This window comes from Mytilus edulis, chromosome 11 (genome assembly GCF_963676685.1).
Source record: "Mytilus edulis chromosome 11, xbMytEdul2.2, whole genome shotgun sequence".
NCBI lineage: Eukaryota > Metazoa > Mollusca > Bivalvia > Mytilida > Mytilidae > Mytilus > Mytilus edulis.
Window position 1 is genome coordinate 48,512,101 of NC_092354.1, and position 21,591 is coordinate 48,533,691.

The 21,591-nt window shown below is 32.3% G+C and overlaps 2 protein-coding genes across 2 annotated transcripts in view; both read right to left on the minus strand.

Moving 5' to 3' along the window:
- LOC139494712 (A disintegrin and metalloproteinase with thrombospondin motifs adt-1-like) overlaps positions 1–20,369 on the minus strand; it is a 185,956-nt gene extending 165,587 nt beyond the window's left edge. The window contains exon 1 of the mRNA XM_071282894.1: positions 20,347–20,369. The gene's annotated coding sequence lies outside the window, so the exon portion shown is untranslated. The remainder of the gene's footprint in view (positions 1–20,346) is intronic.
- LOC139494713 (A disintegrin and metalloproteinase with thrombospondin motifs adt-1-like) overlaps positions 1–21,591 on the minus strand; it is a 60,684-nt gene that overhangs the window by 15,570 nt on the left and 23,523 nt on the right. The window contains exons 3-7 of the mRNA XM_071282901.1: positions 10,427–10,565; positions 9,182–9,354; positions 4,133–4,303; positions 2,211–2,381; positions 1,532–1,702 (exon numbers count right to left, since the gene is read on the minus strand). Coding sequence (XP_071139002.1) covers positions 1,532–1,702; positions 2,211–2,381; positions 4,133–4,303; positions 9,182–9,354; positions 10,427–10,565 — 825 coding nt within the window. The remainder of the gene's footprint in view (positions 1–1,531; positions 1,703–2,210; positions 2,382–4,132; positions 4,304–9,181; positions 9,355–10,426; positions 10,566–21,591) is intronic.

Sequence of the window (21,591 nt, forward strand, 5' to 3'; positions counted from 1 at the left end):
AAAAAGATTGAACTCCGATAAAGCAGTCTTTTTATCAAAGGTCATCTGCGCGTTTACAAATACACTGTCTCTCAAGGTGTTCGTACAATGGTCCGTCGATATCATTGAGGCATTCGAAGAACAAGTCGTATTGTCAAGAGACTTGTACTCACAGGCAGGCACTCTACAGTCAAATTTCAATGATTAAGTCTGCCAATTGATATTTTATCGTATGTTTTTCTTTGTTATGATGTTCTGCTATTGTTTCAGAAAAAGGGAAAAGGTTTGGATCCATTTAAACGTTTAATCCCGCTGCAAATGTTTGCACCTGTCCTAAGTCAGGAATCTGATGTACAGTAGTTGTCGTTTGTTTATGTAATATATACGTGTTTCTCGTTTCTCGTTTTGTTTATATAGATTAGACCGTTGGTTTTCCCGTTTGAATGGTTTTACACTAGTAATTTTGGGGCCCTTTATAGCTTGTTGTTCGGTGTGAGCCAAGGCTCCGTGTTGAAGGCCGTACTTTAACATATAATGGTTTACTTTTTAAATTGTTATTTGTATGGAGAGTTGTCTCATTGGCACTAACACCACATCTTCCTATATCTATTGAACATAAGAAGCTGACAAACACTCATTGGTCAGATGAGAGTTAGTTTCTTCTACTGCCAGTAGACGGCCTATGACCAAAACAATATTTGCACAATGACTGCATTCATTGACGGTGGTGTTCCGTTATGGGATTGCTTCTTATACCGTTGTAAGCTAGCTATGCATATTCTGCAGAGTAATATAAACGGAGAGACGTACAGGGATTTGGTGCCTTAAAACGCTAGACCACACAGGGCAAGGATTTTAACCGAGTCAAAAGAGAAACAGGCCATTTACACTATCTTTTGGCCTTCCATGTCTCCATGCATAAACCATATCAAACATGTCTGAGATGCCATTGGCAGAAATCTCAATCGCAGATATCCACCTTCACAATATTTTGTCGATTTTAAAGTGGCATTTATTGATGAATGCAACAGATTTCATTAACTAAAGTTTTGAAGGCTTTTACCGAGTATGATTCGTCGTGTTATGAAACTGTATCGGAAAAGAGGTTGTTACACATGCTATTGACTTAAATATTGACATTAAATTTTCCGAACATACCAAAGATTATGTGTAGAAAGTTTTAATGATATTGAGTGATTAATTGTTGTAAAAAAATAAAATCACAGTGAAACTAAAATTCCATTTCTGAATTGTGTAATTTACACTATTTCTATGAACGAAAAACCTACATGCATAGAATCTTCATAAGTGACAAAATTATATTTGTGGTTTGTTTATGGTATACGTTAGCAAAATTGCTATATGATTGTTTTCTTTTTTCGACGAATAATTGATTTTTTTAATTTGAAAAAACATCGTTGCAATAAAAATAAGTGGTGCTTAACGTTTGGCGGACTGTATATATAAAGATTTTTTTTGTACTTTGGATATATTGACATCAAACTAAAGGATATATTTTTGCTCGTCAAAAAAATCTTAGAGACAAACATACCTGTACACGTTGCAATGCTACAGTTAAGTACTTCAAACGACTTTCCAGTACAGTATGCGCCATTTGATGATGGTACCGGATTATTACAGAGGCGGGATCTGGTTTCATAGCCAGAATCGCAACTGGAACTACATACTGTCCACACTGACCATGATCCCCAGTTTCCGTTAACTTACATAAAACAAATTCAATTATAAATTCTGACACACAATTTTGATAAGATCACCAGTTAAACAGCCACATAATTCTTGAAATAGATGCATTGGTAAAACGTACGATAATGTATTGATGTAATATAATTTTATCATTTACTGACCCCGATAAGGTAATATGTCAAGAATAACAAAACTGATTATCATAAATCGTCATACATAAATAAAAGCAACAGTAGTATATCGCTGTTCGAAATTCATACTACTTGTTTGAATGGTTATTAACCCATAATTGTCTAAAAGAAATTGATTGTGTCCATGATAAGTTTACAAAAAGTAAAAAACCCCAACATAATAGCAATTTAAAAAAAAAACAATAAAAAAACAAAAGAAAAACAGTAAATACCCTTTCTTTATTTTTATAAATGTAAAGATTTTACTTTTACCTTTAATATATTGACAGCAAATGTTCAGGATAATTTAGGTTTCGACAAAAATAATCTTATACCTACAAGAGACAGACTTACCTGTACACCTTGCGATGTTGCAGTTAAGTACTTCGAACGAGTTACCATAACAGTATGCGCTATTTGACGATGGTAATGGATCATTACAGAGGCGGGATCTGGTTTGATAACCAGAATCACAACTTGAACTACATACTGTCCAACCTGACCATGATCCCCAGTTTCCATTACCTTACAGCAAACAAACAAAAATGTATAAACTGCATTCTAAGCAAATTTTGATAATATGACCAGTCAATAAATCTTAAAATAGATGCAATAGTAAAATGTACATAAATTAACTGATGCATGTTACCATTCAATTATAAAGGTAAGGTGATATGTCAAGAGTATGCATAATTTCTTTTCCTTTAATTGTCATATACCAGTTGTTTGAAGGGTTGTTTACACTGTTGCCATTCTTATGGGAAAGAACTGGGTGCCTCTCCTTGTCGACCTCTTCTAGTTTTCATATGAATCGTAGTTCCTTCAGACACTTGTCAAAAACAAGAAGATCAGAGCAGCCAGGTCATTTAAGGCGATTAGCGGATATAAATCATTTATTTTTTCTAATGTAGGATTTCGCTATTTTTTTTATAAATGAACTTTTTCCTATACCTTATAGAAAAATAAAATAAAAATATGGGACCACCGTTCATTTAAGCTCACGATCTGCCTTCAATAGAAGCATGCATTTTTGTTTAGGTAAATGTTTGCACCTGTCCTAAGTCAGGAATCTGATGTACAGTAGTTGTCGTTTGTTTATGTAATATATACGTGTTTCTCGTTTCTCGTTTTGTTTATATAGATTAGACCGTTGGTTTTCCCGTTTGAATGGTTTTACACTAGTAATTTTGGGGCCCTTTATAGCTTGTTGTTCGGTGTGAGCCAAGGCTCCGTGTTGAAGGCCGTACTTTAACATATAATGGTTTACTTTTTAAATTGTTATTTGTATGGAGAGTTGTCTCATTGGCACTAACACCACATCTTCCTATATCTATTGAACATAAGAAGCTGACAAACACTCATTGGTCAGATGAGAGTTAGTTTCTTCTACTGCCAGTAGACGGCCTATGACCAAAACAATATTTGCACAATGACTGCATTCATTGACGGTGGTGTTCCAGTATGGGATTGCTTCTTATACCGTTGTAAGCTAGCTATGCATATTCTGCAGAGTAATATAAACGGAGAGACGTACAGGGATTTGGTGCCTTAAAACGCTAGACCACACAGGGCAAGGATTTTAACCGAGTCAAAAGAGAAACAGGCCATTTACACTATCTTTTGGCCTTCCATGTCTCCATGCATAAACCATATCAAACATGTCTGAGATGCCATTGGCAGAAATCTCAATCGCAGATATCCACCTTCACAATATTTTGTCGATTTTAAAGTGGCATTTATTGATGAATGCAACAGATTTCATTAACTAAAGTTTTGAAGGCTTTTACCGAGTATGATTCGTCGTGTTATGAAACTGTATCGGAAAAGAGGTTGTTACACATGCTATTGACTTAAATATTGACATTAAATTTTCCGAACATACCAAAGATTATGTGTAGAAAGTTTTAATGATATTGAGTGATTAATTGTTGTAAAAAAATAAAATCACAGTGAAACTAAAATTCCATTTCTGAATTGTGTAATTTACACTATTTCTATGAACGAAAAACCTACATGCATAGAATCTTCATAAGTGACAAAATTATATTTGTGGTTTGTTTATGGTATACGTTAGCAAAATTGCTATATGATTGTTTTCTTTTTTCGACGAATAATTGATTTTTTTAATTTGAAAAAACATCGTTGCAATAAAAATAAGTGGTGCTTAACGTTTGGCGGACTGTATATATAAAGATTTTTTTTGTACTTTGGATATATTGACATCAAACTAAAGGATATATTTTTGCTCGTCAAAAAAATCTTAGAGACAAACATACCTGTACACGTTGCAATGCTACAGTTAAGTACTTCAAACGACTTTCCAGTACAGTATGCGCCATTTGATGATGGTACCGGATTATTACAGAGGCGGGATCTGGTTTCATAGCCAGAATCGCAACTGGAACTACATACTGTCCACACTGACCATGATCCCCAGTTTCCGTTAACTTACATAAAACAAATTCAATTATAAATTCTGACACACAATTTTGATAAGATCACCAGTTAAACAGCCACATAATTCTTGAAATAGATGCATTGGTAAAACGTACGATAATGTATTGATGTAATATAATTTTATCATTTACTGACCCCGATAAGGTAATATGTCAAGAATAACAAAACTGATTATCATAAATCGTCATACATAAATAAAAGCAACAGTAGTATATCGCTGTTCGAAATTCATACTACTTGTTTGAATGGTTATTAACCCATAATTGTCTAAAAGAAATTGATTGTGTCCATGATAAGTTTACAAAAAGTAAAAAACCCCAACATAATAGCAATTTAAAAAAAAAACAATAAAAAAACAAAAGAAAAACAGTAAATACCCTTTCTTTATTTTTATAAATGTAAAGATTTTACTTTTACCTTTCATATATTGACAGCAAATGTTCAGGATAATTTAGGTTTCGACAAAAATAATCTTATACCTACAAGAGACAGACTTACCTGTACACCTTGCGATGTTGCAGTTAAGTACTTCGAACGAGTTACCATAACAGTATGCGCTATTTGACGATGGTAATGGATCATTACAGAGGCGGGATCTGGTTTGATAACCAGAATCACAACTTGAACTACATACTGTCCAACCTGACCATGATCCCCAGTTTCCATTACCTTACAGCAAACAAACAAAAATGTATAAACTGCATTCTAAGCAAATTTTGATAATATGACCAGTCAATAAATCTTAAAATAGATGCAATAGTAAAATGTACATAAATTAACTGATGCATGTTACCATTCAATTATAAAGGTAAGGTGATATGTCAAGAGTATGCATAATTTCTTTTCCTTTAATTGTCATATACCAGTTGTTTGAAGGGTTGTTTACACTGTTGCCATTCTTATGGGAAAGAACTGGGTGCCTCTCCTTGTCGACCTCTTCTAGTTTTCATATGAATCGTAGTTCCTTCAGACACTTGTCAAAAACAAGAAGATCAGAGCAGCCAGGTCATTTAAGGCGATTAGCGGATATAAATCATTTATTTTTTCTAATGTAGGATTTCGCTATTTTTTTATAAATGAACTTTTTCCTATACCTTATAGAAAAATAAAATAAAAATATGGGACCACCGTTCATTTAAGCTCACGATCTGCCTTCAATAGAAGCATGCATTTTTGTTTAGGTAAATTTTTTCTGTTGAACGGGCATGTTTTATTCAAAGGGGGATAATTTGGAGCTTTTTCAATGATATAAACATTTTAAAAGTCATCTGGGGCCAACATGAAATGATTTTTTTTGGGTTGATTTTTGTATCATATTATAAAGTAACAACTAATAGTGTAATAGATAAAATTTGTAATGAAAAAAAAATGTGTTTAAATATTTGCTGAATTTTTTGTACCCGCGAAGCTCCTTAATTTCACTTTTAGATATATTGATGATATTTCCATTAACAATCCAATCTTTTCTTCCAAAAATTTGAAGGCAAAAAAAACGACATTTTTTTTTATCCAAAGGGAGATCATTTGGAGCTTTTTCAATGATATAAACATTTTTAAAGTCATCTGGGGCCAAAACGAATTGATTTTTTTTTGGTTGATTTTTGAACCATATTATAAAGTAACAACTTATAATGAAATACATAAAATGTGTAATGAAAAACAAACATGTTTAAATATTTAATGAATTTTTTGTACCCGCGAACCTCCTTAATTTCATCTTTAGATATATTGATGATGTTTCCATTAACAATCCAATCTTTTCTGATTGGATTCCACAGATATATCCTCAAGAACTTAGATTAATGAAAAAACAAACACGGCTTCCTCTGCCTCATTTTTATACCTATACATTGAATTTGACAAGCACGGTCATCTCATTACCAGAATCTATGACAAACGAGACGATTTGAATTTTGAAATTTTCAATTTCCTACACCTAAGTAGCAACATATCAACTTCACCTACATATGAGATTTACACTTTTTAACTTGTGTGGTATTCAAGAGAGTTTGCAGTTACTACTCAGACATTGTAGAACGGCAACAGTGTCTAGGAAGAAAATTGAGGAACCAGGGGTTTGTAAAAGAACGTCTCGTCATTTCTAAAAAAAAACTTCGGAAGGTATCAACCTTGTTGATAAATATTCCGTATCAACTTCACAAAAAATACACGATGAACGTTGTTTATCATCTTGACAAACTGTTATACTTTTCTTTTATTTGTCTTTAAAACTATTACCCTTACTGTTAAGTCTGTGCTTATTTATATCCATTTGGAGAGGCTCGGTGCTTGTACATCCCGTCATTTTGTTGTTGTTCTGTGATAATTCTCGTGGTCTTGTCTTACAGTTTTGCTTGTTTGCTTTGTCTATATGCCTTTTTGTGTTTCTTTGATGCATATGACCTGGCTTTGTACTTACACATTCCATTATTGTGCTATTGTAAAACTTTTTTTAGAACGGAAATGGGGAATGTATCAATGAGACAACAAATCGATCATAGAGCAAACAACATGCCTTGTTATATTTCCTTCATATATACTAGCCACAAAAAGAAACGATACACAGATTTTGTCAAACGTATGTATTTTATTTTTCAACAGTGATATTTTAGTTTTCTATTTTAAGGAACAATAATGTAAAAGCATACAAACTTAACAAAGATAACAGATTCAATTAATTTTCCTTATTGCATGGACTGTTTGAAAATGTCGTTTGTCAAAACAAAAAGTTGAAGAGTAAATATCGCGTATGTCTTGCGTTAATAACAGCAGTCAATCTCCGATGCATTGATCTAATTAAACGCTGAATAAATGCTTGTTCAATGTAATTCCACAATTCCACTCAGGCGGCTCGTAGTTGGTTGACCAACTCTGGTGGCTGATGACGTCTGCGTACACGTTTGTCAAGTTCATCCCGTAAATGTTCAATGGGATATAGATCTGGCGAAAAAGCTGGCCAGGGATGAATGTCAATAGTATTCTGCCCAAGGTATTGTGTGCATACACGTGCCACATGACACCAAACATTGTCCTGTTGGAAAGCATGCCTATTGTCACGCCTTGCAATGAATGGTTGTACAATTGGAGAGAGAAATTTCTCCCAATAACGAATTCCAGTAAGACTCCCATTTATAAACTTGGAGTTAGTGCGTCCACAGTGCGTGATTCATGCCCAAACCATTACACCACCACCAAAGCCATCACATTCTTGCTCACATGCGTCTGCATAACGTTCATTTGATGTATGTATACTCTCATTCTGCCAGAACTTTACGTAAGCGCACTACGGACTCATTACACGTGTTGCCACTTAACACGGTTCCAATACAAACGTTCCTTTGCCCAACGTAGGCGTGCAGTTCGATGGCGATGTTTTAGAATGGCTCCTACTAATGGTCGGCATGAACGCAAACCAGCCTGTCTTAGCCTATAACGTACGGATTTGGTGGATAACATTAGATTATGCCTCCTAGGTGTTTGTCTTGCGGTAATTGTAGCTGGTAAAAACCGATCCATAAGATGAGTGAATCGTATTCGACGGTCTTGTCGTAACGTCGTTTCTCTTGGACGTCCACTATGTCGTCTGTCATTAGAGGACCCAGTAAAATGACTCATTTATCTTGTTATTGCCAATTTGGAAACACCAAAGTTGTATGCGACGTCAATATGGCCCATACCTGCTTGTACCATTGCCACTACACTATCATGCTCATTTTGGCTTAGACAATGCATAAAGGCTTAAAATTTGAAAATAGGCTGAAAATGACGTTATTTTCCGGTAAAACAAAAACAAAAGTTCTGTAACTTACAGACTTATGACTCTGTTCGAACATACAGCTAGTCGCAATACATATCTTTTTGTTAATAAAATATATTATGTTTAAAGGTTGGGTATCGTTTCTTTTTTTGGCTAGTATATATATGGCATGGATTTGTACTTGTTCATCCCGTTGTTGTAGGTGTAATACCACCAAATCATGGTACGTCACATCCGGTTGCATACGAAAGTAGGCCTAAAAAAATATTCCCTTGAATTTGACAGTTGTAGAAAATTAACCCTGCATTTCAATGCACTTAAATTTTTCTGAGTCGTAAATATGTATGTTGGGTGTCTGAAAGCATCATTTTTTTTTTATTTGATGGTCTTATAAAATATTTTGGAACGTTAAGGTTACATAGTTACCAAAGTAGGTAACCAGTAAATAACAGTGTAAAAATTTTTACTTTCTTATATGCAATGAAATGTAGTGTGAAATTTTCACTGTATCACTGGAAAGGATTGAACTTTACACATGCAAAGTATTTCTTTGGTTGAAATAAAGGTAAATACTGTACGATTTTTTTAAAAGTGCCAATTTAACAAAGACTAATAGGGAAAAATCAATGGTGGTATTACACCTTGTACTATTTTAAATTTGTATATTCTTATCTTTAATTTTGCTTATATGCTTTGACTGTATGCCTTGTGTACTTTATTACATATTTGCTTGTTTTACAGTGATTAAGATAAGAACACACAAAATTGAATGCTATACCACATTTTTTACATGTTTACCTATTGTGCCTGTTCGTTTTTTCCCCACATTATTGGAAATATAATTGAATTTCACATTATTGTCAATATAATTGAATTTGATGCGAGTGTAGCACACTTGTCCTAGGACTAGAATAAACTAACCTTCCTTAACATTATACATACTTATAAGGAACTCATAAATGCGAATTACAATATAACTTCAATATTAAAGTATTGGAATTAGTAGTTTCTTTTTAACGTTGACCGTTTTTACAATAAACATATACTTCGTCATATATCTTCTTGAACATCGTTTATTAGATTTACTATTCTACTATACCTTCGCGGGCACCATGGCATCGAATGCCTACATTTTCAATTGTAGCACAGTCATGACTTCCCCATCCACTATACGGGCATTCTTTTAACGAAGTTTCTGAACCAGTACAAGCTACGTTGTCCATCCATATTGTTGCAGTGTAGCCCCCATGGGTATAAATCTCTACATCAGAGTGACATTTGGATCTGTTAACATTAAATTGTATAATGACAGATATCTTTTTTTCGTCATGGGAAATAGTTAGTTTATGTTTTTGTATCTGAAATAAATACAGACTGCAAATATACGCTATTATAAAGCAAACACATTTAATCATTTAGTGTATGCATTTAATTGTATTTGGTTTTGATGTTATATTTATTATTCTCGTGGGATTTTGTCTGATGCTTGGTCCGTTTCTGTGTGTGTTACATTGTAGTGTTGTGTCGTTGTTCTCCTCTTATATTTATGCGTTTCCCTCAGTTTTAGTTTGTTACCCCGATTTTTGTTTTTTGTCCATGAATTTATGAGTTTGAACAGCGGTATACTACTGTTGCCTTTATTTAACCTTGTCTCGAGGTCAACCATTGTTGCCTAAGCTACACTTTTCCTCGTTTATTGTATGACTATATATTGTCCAACTTTCGTCTACGCATGCAGATAGTCATGATGTTATGTTCTGACGTTTTGTATAGACTTACCTTGTCATTAATAAAATGATGGGATTTGTCAAAAAGATACTGACAAATTCATGACAAAAGTTACAAGAAAATATAAAATGGAAATGAAATCCTATGGTTTTTTTGTACTTTTTTTTATCATTTATATAAGTGTGTTAGAATTTACGAAATACAGTATCTAAGAGAATGTTTTCAGAATTAACACGTTCTCGGATATCTTATTTTTAAATTTGATTGAATTGCTGAAAATTAACACATATTAATGGGTTATTTCATATCAAATCTCAAATAATGTTTTCACTCTTTACTGTATAACAAAAAAGGGTTTACGGACATTAAAATAAATTAAAGAACGTAAAACAGTTTGCTCCGAATGAAACTATGTTCTTTTATAATTATGTGCAATGTTTAATAACATCAACATTATTCCGAATGTCATTAGGAATATTTTGTCACAATGTCTATGAGGTCAATGCTTATACTTATATAACAACGGCCTTGCCTTGATAAAACGGAGATAAAAAAAAAACTTATTGGAATTTGAATTGATAATAATAGGGAGGTAACTTTCTGTTTTAATTAACGAAGAATTCCATACCGAAAACCTAGTTGTTTACATGCAACACTACCGTCAGGGTACTCAAAAGCGTCGTCACAGACACCGCCCCATATGCTACTATGATATATTTCAAGTCTTCCTTCTCTGGAATGGGAACCACCAACCAGTCTTAAATCACCTATAACCGACGAAAAAAAAAGAATTTATTAAATAATAAAAAAAATATTTAATACTTGTGATGCTTGTCTCATTTAAGTTTCGTTTGAAGTTTCTCTCTTACTTTGAAATGTTCATGCACTGTTCCAAACAAAACCATATTGACTATTTAAGGAAACAGAAAAAAAAAACTGAACAACACCCAAAAGACCTCTTAAACTTTCAAATAACTTTTACTGATACAGTTACGTTCTCCTGAAATAATTTAGAGAGTACAATTATAACATAAATACGAACTGTTTCAAAACTACTATAAAATGTGTGTTACAGAGACGTGCAAAAAGTATTCGGTCACAATGGCGTCGTGCTTACTTTTGTACAGGTGACTGACTTTTAAATGGCCTTGCCCCACGTCAATCACGTCACTGAGTATTACTGTACTAGTCTTTTAGCGTTGTGGATCACATGGGCTACCGTCATGTGACGTTTGTTGTCGTCTGCCATTGTAGTTTCGTTAAAACATGTAAAATAACAAAGATGGGTAGAAAAGGTCAGGAATTGTCAACAGTTGTCAAAAACATGATTGTGGAAATGTTACAGAATGGATTTTCTCGCCGAAAAATCGCTGACATACTTAGAATTCCCAAGTCGACAGTTATTGACAATGTTCGAAAATGTTTGTAAAACCACGCGACTACCGCAAGCTTGAAAGCATTGTAAAGACAAGTCGGAGGAGCTCTTTATGTGACATAACAAACAAGTTTAATGAGGAAAATTGTGTTCCCGTGTCTAAACGTACCATCCATCCAGCACCATTTACATAAACATGGGTATCACAGGTGTGTAAATAAGAAAAAAATCGTGATCCGGGAAGTCAATCGGAAAAAAAGACTTGCATGGTGCAGAGAAAAATGGAGATGAACGGTTAATAACAACTGGAAAAGGGTTATTTTCTCTGATGAAAGTAAAATCATGATTGGACATGATGAACGTGTGTACGTATGGTGAAAAAGAGACGAGGGGTGGAGACCGGACCTTGTGCAACCGCGGACTTCACAAACTAAATATTAAGTCATGATTTGGGATTGTATTTGCTGGAATGGCGTCGGTACACTTACTACTGTAGAAGGCAATATTAATACTGTCAAATATCAAGAAATACTTGATGAACATTTGTGGCCAGTGATAGCTTGGCATTTTCCGGGAGGAAATAATTTATTCCAGGATGACAACACAACTGTCCATCGTGCACGGTCCACCCCAGAGTTTGTAGCTCGGAACGGAATAACCGGTATGAGCTGGCCTGCACAGTCCCCCGACTTGAATATAATCGAAAACGTTTGGTTACATGTAAAAAGAAAACTTCAAACACGTACTGGGATGATTAAGTCTAAAAATGAATTATTCCAAGAAATCCACCGTGTTTGGGTCAGTATTTCCCCTGCCTATATTCAGTACTTATACAAGTCGATTCCGAAAAGGATATTAAATGTAATCAGGCTAAAAGGACACTTAACAAAGTATTAGATGTAAGTTTTTATTTTTGTTGTATTTCATTGGTTGATTTATTTACAGTGCAAGCATGAACTTTACAACTTTCGTTTTGAAACGTAAACATGACACCATTGTGACCGAATACTTTTTGCACGTCTCTGTATGTACATTATTCTTGAAGTTTATAAAAATACAACAAACTCTTAAACATAATTACCTACCATCATTTTGTCCGTCAGCAACACGGGTATTCATGAACAGTGTTGTAGATACAAGGACTAATTTCCACATCTCAGTCTCAACTTTTCAGTATAAGTAATTATAACTCTAAAACAATAAAATGTTTTACCCGTTGATATTTCATTTTCAACAATAAACATTTTAATATTTTCTTTAATTACTTATCTTTTATATACATATATGTAATTGGCAAGTTTTTTATATTGTTTCTGTTAACTTTATTTTCTTTGTTGTTTTCAATAATGTTTTTCATATTTTATTAGTAGAAAATGCAACACACAAAACATCTTGAGCTTGGTACGTTATTTCTACAGTTTTTTTGGTAATGTCTTCTCTCTTGTATGTCTTAAGGGCATACGATACAGTTACAGGGAAGGTAATGACGTTGCTAACGTAAAATGTTATTTTCGCGACGTCAAACTGTGACATATCGGGAAAAGATGCATTTTTCGACTGATTTTTATCATTCAAACTGATTTGATTTAAAAACGAGTGCATGGACCCCTATTTTTTAAAACAGCAATTTGTTTCATTTTGCAAGGAGATTATGTGACCCAAATTTTATAAAACTGTAAATAGCGCAACTTTTTTAATTTTGATAAACATGCAGCACAAAATTACGTTTGTTCCTCTATTCATGAACATTTGATAAATATAGAGTTATTTCGGAATAAAAATTACATAATTTTCAAGGATACTTATAAATTCAGGAAATTACCGATTATTTAACAAAAATCAATTTGTGTTTATCTTTTAAAGCAAAACAGTTACCTCGTTCTTTCGAAAAAGAAAATACGGACACAAATCTGAATTTTGAGCAAATATACAAAATTTCGACCTTATTTTACTCAAAAAGTAGCACATGAAGGTATATTTTTTATGACATATTTGATTTAATCAGGTAAAAAATAGCTTATATGCAAATTTTCATCAACTTGTAAATACAGGTTCAAAACTGTATCGTATGCCCTTAAATCACTCTTGTTAAACGAAGTGGAAATGGGATATAAATACAACAATTGTTAATAAATACCGATACCGAAAGGTAGTATCTAAGAATGGACTTAAAATACAAATGCATTGCAAGGCATCTTTGTGGTGTGTTTGCAATAGTTATATTATTAAGGCTTTAATTTTCAAACATGTATTTCAACAACGCAAAAACAAATTTTGTTAAAAACAGTATACCACAAATATATAAATCTAAGGAAAATTCACTTCCTTGTGTAGAACATAGTTGAATGGACGTTGTTTTATATAACTATTCAAACCTCTCGTATGACGGTTGCGTACAATTATTTATATTGGAAACGATGTGTCACTAAACAATAAAGACAAAACAGTGTCAGTGATTGGGATACAGCAGTCTACATTGTATTTTAATCTTAAACATTATAAGAACAACCTACTATGTCAGCAAAGAAAAAAAAAACATGAAGATACTTAGCAGAAAAAAATACCACATAAGTAAAAATGGAAATAACAAAATAGTCTCATTTATTATTGATTTTTGTGCTAAGATGACCGCTCATGTCAAATTTGAGATAAATTTCTACGAACGAGCGTGGAAAGGCGTGTCTGTTATTTCGTTCATTTCTTGTCATGGGGAATATATTGATGGACCCAAGTATAAGAAGTTTGGGTTACTTATTAAAAGAACACCATCTATTTATCGGATTGTAAAATTGAATTACAAGGAGAATCACGCATTTAGTTAATTTCCATAGGAATGCAGACAATTGATGGAAAAGGTCTACCTTTGTATTCAACAAATTAGTTTCAATGAAAACTCAATACATGCCTTAGCATAAAACACATTAAAACAACATTGAGTCTATTCAAATTAACTTGAATTTAGATGTTGCATCTCTCTATTCTTTTTTTTTTTCGTCGAATGTCTAACACAAATGAAAATTGTCGGTGAAAAATATTTTAAAACTTTATTAGATAATATTTCAATGTAAACAGTAGGGAATTTGAGTTCTCTATATGAAAAAAAAACGCAAAATCTCAACAATCGATGCATTTTTACATAACATCGCATGTTGCTTATTACTTTAATGATATACTTAGGTTTTATGCTAACCATCTCTTTTTTTTTTGGAAAGTATAATCACCCAAGAAATTACATTTGAACCAATACTGTACTTCTATAATTTTCCTCTCTCATTTGTTATTCCTAACTTTAAATAGATCTTAGAAGGATTTTTTGTTATATAAGAAATGTAAGAAAAAAGTAGTACAATATTTATATTGAATGAATAATTGTGACAAAAGACAATAGTTACAAATATCTTGTTAAGTCGATAGTCGTTATCGATATTCTTAAATAGTTATCCCACAAGGACACGGTGTGTCAGTGTAAGATCACCCGGAGGCCAGAGTCTATTACTGACACACCAAGTCCGAGTGGGATAATTATTTTACATCCCAGCCGTTTTAGATTAGAAGAAAAACCATTTACAATTCATAAAATCTAGTTTAGAACGCCACGCAACTATTATAATATACGTTATATATTACTATATGATGTATACCCTTTATGACCCCCGAAAACGATGAGTAGATATCAAACAAAATCGAGTCGCCCCACTTGCCAATCGGCCCACACTATATCGCCACCTTATAAAAAATCGCTCCACTCTTGTTTACCGACTCGCCCCCTTTTTGAAAAAGTGTGGTATTAAATTGAAAAATCAGTCTGACAACTCACTTATTAACGAAAAAGGTTTAAACCCTACTGAATAAAGGTCTGCCAACTCGCCCCACTTATAAAAATATTTTGCTTCCTTTAAGTATGTTAAATTACTTTTAGTTTGTATCCAGTCGTCCTGGTGTAGTGGTATGTGGCGTGGCTTGATATGCTAAAGGTCTTGAGTTCGAATCCCAGCATATACACTGGATTTTTCCTACGTGATGGATAGTCTTTTTCGTATAATTCATTATAAGTTTTATAGTGGGTTTGTCATTCCCGCCAAAATGTTACAGAACAAATAAACTCAAACTCAGATCACCCATGTTAGAACAAAGGAGCTGGGATGTAAACTTCAATAGTAATTAAACACTCGGGATACTTTTTTTGTATGTTTGGGAATTTTGTTGTTGTTTTTTTTTTTTTGGGGGGGGGGGTGCTTGAGGTTGTAAAACAAAAATATCTACAAAATGACATTACCCACTGTTATTTTGGTATAAGAAACATATTATTTTTAAAAAGAGGTATCCTTTGTGCTGTTTTTTCAAAGTTATTTAGGCTTTTAATTCAAGACATATATTTTTGAAAAATCACAATAAATGTGTTCAAATACGTAAATAATATATCTCGATTAAACAATGAAAGAAATATCCTATATTAAAGAAATACAGACGCATGAAGGAATTCCGTCAATTCAAACCTTTTCAGTGTCAACTGTTGGATATTTTAAACTATTTAAAAGTAGAAAAGCAGTATCATACAGTTTCTTGAATTTACGTCATTTGTTGTCTGTTTGGTAAATATTTGTCTTATAAGAAATGATATTATATTAATCTGTTTCCAAGAAGCTCTTGTTTGTAATATATGCTTCGTATTAGATGCATGATTTATTTTATCATTTAATATTCGCTTTAAAATAGCTGTCAGTAGCTGCGGGTACTCTGGGTATGTAATTTGTATCATTTTGTTTTGGGAATGTACTAGTAGCCTGCCACGTCCACTCGGTGTTTTGTGTTTTGCTATTTTGCGTCGCCAATAATGTTTAATGCCTCTGTATTCTTTATGTGCATGTCACAACTTTGTAAAACAGTGGTTGTTGTTTATAGTTGTATATCATATTCGTTTTTCATTATGTGTACATAAATAAAGGCAACAGTAGTATACCGATGTTCAAAACTCATAAATCGATAGAAAAAAACAAATCCGGGTCACAAACCAAAACCGAGGGAAACGCATGAAATATAAGAGGAGAATGACGACACATCATTAAAATTTAACACACACAGAAACGAACTAAGCATTAAACAAAATCCGATGACAATAAAAAAATATAACATCAAAACTAAATACATGAATTTGGGATAGAAAAGTACCGTGAAACGTCTTATAATAATGTGAATTCACACTCAAGTATAAGAGGAAACAAACGACACAAAAAAAAATACAACATTTAAATGTAACACACATATAAACGAACTATAATATAACAATGACCATATTCCTGACTTAGTACAGGACATTTTAAAAAAAAAATAGTGGGTTGAACCTGGTTTTGTGGCATACAAAACCTCCCGCTTTAATGACAATGTTAATTATAACATTAAAATGACAACATTACATGACAGGACTATATACAAATAAATGGAAGAATATAAAGGACAGAGAAACAAACGATGAATAGCCAACAAAAGGTGCTTTGTAAAAAAATTAATACGTCATACGTGCGCCACGTCCACACAAGACTAACCATCGACGCCCAGATGAAAAAAAAATGAAAGCCAAAACAAGTAAAATGGTTATGAAAATAGCAAAAGAACAAAAACATTTTTTTTTATCTGCAGCTCTCGTTGTTTTGTAAATAAAATTGCAAAGATTATTAAAAGAAAAAACTGGCTATAGTTTTACATGTTTTAAAAATTTCTTGTTCTCGAAACAAGTAATGGTAATATCAATATTGCATTACACTCAGCGATATCAACAATGAACCACAACAGTGAAGACGAGAATAAGGTTATTACATAGGAATAAGGTTAACCACATTATGTATGTATGTACCTATCCCAAGTCAGGAGCCTGTAATTCAGTGGTTGTCGTTTGTTTATATGTTACATATTTGTTTGTCGTTCATTTAAAAAAAAAGGCCGTTAGTTTACTCGTTTGGATTGTTTAACATTGTCATTTCGGGGCCTTTTATAACTGACTATGCGGTATGGGCTTTGCTCATTGCTGAAGGCCGTACAGTGTACATAAATCAGGATATTAGTTTTCTCGTTTGAACTATTTTACAGTTGTCATTTCCAGTGCGTTCATGTACATTGAGGTATAGGCTATACACGGAAGCCGTACGGTTGCATATAGTTGTTAATGTCTTTGTGATTTAGACTATTGTTGATAGTTGTCTCGTAGACAATAATACTACTTCTTCTTTTTATTTTTAATGAGTTAATGTCACAATAATTGAGATCCAACATGTACATGATGTAAAAACACACATTCAATTTATACAATTCAACTGATTACACATTTGAACAAAGATACAATTTAATCTTACAAAAACGCCAACGAAAGAGATGTAGAAGATAATAAAAATTTTAAATTTCGCAATGAACGTCATCAGAAAAATGAAATATAAATTTATGAGATTGAAGTATAACGCAGGCAGAAAATTGGAGAAATTGTATTCATTCTTCCATTACAGTCCTAAATGTACAAACTTTAATTTTTTAAATTAAAACCAGAAGACATTAACAGCACCAGATCCAAAAGATTCCACATTTAACCAGTTCGAGTGTCATTGATGATTTTTTTTGTTAACGAAAAGCGCGTCAGGCGTACACCATTTAAGCCTTGTATCTATGTTGTTATAAAAAAGAAGATGTGGTATGATTGCCAATGATTCAATTCTCCTCCAGAGAAAAAAATAAACACACATAAACAACAATAGGTCTAGGTACAACCTTCAGCAATGAGCAAACCTATACCACATAGTCATCTCTAAAAGGCCCCAAAATTAAAAATGTAAAAAATTAAACGAGAAAACTTACGGTCAAATCTATGTACAAAATGAACGAAAAACAAATATGATACACATCAACAAACACCAACCACTGAATTTTATTTTAACACGAAGCCAGTCAACTTTATTTTCGACCATCAAATCACCAATTAATGCAGTCAAAGCTTAAAACACAGTTATGTCCTAATTCATATTTCATTTATTAAAGGTATTAAAATAATACAAATTATACCACCAATTTTCAAAGTGACAAAATGTTATGATAATAGTAATGTTATGAAAATAGTAGTAGTATACAAATAAGAAAATAACATTTTTAATATTTACTTAATGCGTACAATCTTTTACGATGGCCTGATTGAATGTAAATATGAATAACTATATCACAACGTTTTCCTCCTGAGTGATCACCAAAGGAATCTTATAATAGATAATATAGATTCAACGTAAAGGATACTAGAATTTTAAATCACACGCATAGTAATATTTATTATTCATTATTGAAAAGCTGTTGAAAGAATTTAAAAGAGTTATCATCAAGCATGTTAGGGAAGATATTTATTTAAATATTTCTATTGCGTTATTTATATGTATTAACTGTATATGTTCATAATCAATTCGTACTTACAAATGCATTACTGTAGCATTACTATTCGGTTAATATTTGAGTTAGAATTTGATACACATAATGTTAAAAAAAAGAGAGACGATAGATACCAGAGGGAAATAAACTGACAAAAAATTGCTAAACATGACAAACATATAGCAATAGTACACAAAGCAAAACATAGAAAAACTAAAGACTCAGCAAAACGAAACACTTCGGAAAGGTGAATATAATATATACCACCAATCGTGTAAACGCAAATAATGTGCACTCTTTGTTATTCGTTCGTGCATGAGTTTTATTTTAGAATAATCAAAATGTCCGGATTGTTTGATTAAATATGTTTAATTTTATATAATAAAGGTTGTGTATGTTGTTCGATATTAAATATAATGTATAGATGCCAAAAAAAGTTTAAAAAAATACTGAGCCTTTCCTTTTCCTTTACAGCTAACACATTAGCTTTAAAACAATTAAAAAAAAGAATTTAGAACAAAACCATTGCCAAACTAAACATTAAACCCTAGTTCATTTTAATTTCATCATAATTGTATTTCATACAATTGAATAATGTTCAGTTGAATAATAAAATGTAACCATTGCATTTTGATATTGCAAATTAAGCTTTGTAAAGCTAAAGATTTTCTTATCCAAGGCATAGATTACCTTAGACGTATTGGCACAATTTTTTTGGAATTTTGGATCCTCAATGCTCTTCAACTTTGTACTTGTTTGTCTTTATAAATATTTTGATATGAGCGTCACTGATGAGTCTTATGTAGACGAAACGCGCGTCTGGCGTACTAAATTATAATCCTGGTACTTTTGATAACTAATTGCATATAATTTGTGTAGCAGAATGTAAAATTACAAAAATACTGAACCCTGAATAAAATTCAAAACGATAAGTCCCTAATCAAATGGCAAAATGAAATGATAAACACACGAAACGAATGGACAACAGCTGTCATATTCCTGACTTGGTACAGGCATTTTCAAATGTAGAACCTGGTTGTGTAGCGGTAAACCTCTCACTTGTATGACAGACGCATCAAATTCCATAATATATACAACGATGCATGAATAAACAGCAGGATATATTACATACTACATCCTTTTTTTTTTGGTGCACGAATATTTTAATTGTTAAAGGTTCTTACATTAATTATCGACGACTTTCAAAGGTTAAATGATAAACAATTAAACATGATGAATGTCCATTTATAATTTCAATCTTCTGATTTTACTACTTCCTGAACCCCTATATTCTTTTACACGGTTGCAAATTATTACAAAGGAAACATTTTATATCCAAATGGTGAGAAAATTGTAGCAAAAATCAATATGAATAATTTCTAATCTTTATCAACATGATCAACTTGTTGGTCGCTCACAAATTCTGGATCCATGAGTAACATATGGTGAAAAAAAAATTAAGTTCTCTTTCATAGCCAAACTTGCAAGGTTAACTGGTAATTGAATAATATCCTCAACTTCGTTTTTACGATAATCATTTTGACTGCACTAGTGTAAGACGAGAAATAGCTAAGATTGTTAATATTATATCTGTTATTTTAATTGAAGTTACATTGAGCACAATGAGAGCAAAAGTTTGTATCATTCGAAAGAAAAAAATAAATAAAAGTAGAAAATAAAAAAGGTTCAAAATAAATAAACGTAGAATACTATAATGAAAGTTATATGAGATATATTATTACTGTTTCAAATTTTTATACGATATAAAATATACTTACGTGTTTAAAGAGCCATCGACCCTAACTATTAAATACGTATTATACTTACAGACAACTTCCTTGTTTACAAAAAGAAAACGGGGATTCACAAGGATCAAATTTGGAAAGTGATTGGATAATTTTTTTGATGTGCGTATGAAACTCACGTAACATGCGTAAGTGTAAATCGTATTCATGGAGGTGAAGATTTATTTCCCAGAGGGTACCACCAGCCCAGTAGTCAGCACTTATGTATTGACTAGAGTTATCATTGATATGTTCATAATTAGAGATTAACTGTTAACAAAACTTTGAAACTTTTTAAATGCTAAGGCTTTTCTACCTCAGGAATAAATTACCATACCTGTATTTGGCAAAACTTTTGGGAATATTTGGTCCTCAATGCTCTTTAACTTCATACTTTAATTGGCGTTTTTAAATTATGTGAATAGAGCGTCACTGATGAGTCTTTTGTAGACAAAACGCACGTCTGTCGTAAATATAAAATTTCATTCCTGGTATCTATTATGAGAGTTTTTGCATCATCTATATTTTCCATCTACTTACGTATTGTAAAATAGAATGAAAATAGTTATCGAATTTTAAAATATACATTTATCTGAACTGTATCTCAATACTATTTAGACTGGTGTACATGCTTTATACCAAAGATACTGGCTTTTATTGTTTTTTTGTTTTTGATATATATTTCTTTAAAAAAAAAACAATCAGAATACAAGCCAAAAACTACTTTTGACGGAAAACAAAACACGTACTACACCTGGTTATGGACATTAGACGCTCCAAATCTTGATTTTGTTATCTGTTAGACAGCATTTTATTTTTCATTATTATAACTATTCTGTTTAATAACAACTATTCTGTTTAATAATAACTATTCTTTTTAACTATAATTATTCTGGTTGAATGTTCATTTATACGCAGGTCTACCTCAGGATCTTAAAAATATTGTGTATTTCCAATCATCTTCCAATTTAAATCAGAATAAAGAAATACATCGATATATGTGTTCCTTTAATGAAAATAACACGACCTGAATTAAGGTTCTGTAACCATTTTGAACCCAAAAAAATGTGTTACACGTTAGTATTCCTAGCTTGATTTGAAATATCCTACATATGAAGTTTTACTTAATTAGTCAAAATAAAACCTCCAACAACGCACTTAAGAGTTTGGTCTGTTTGCGATGTTTGAACATTTTGTTCTATTTCTAAGTTTCACAAACCTAAGGATTTGTCATAGATA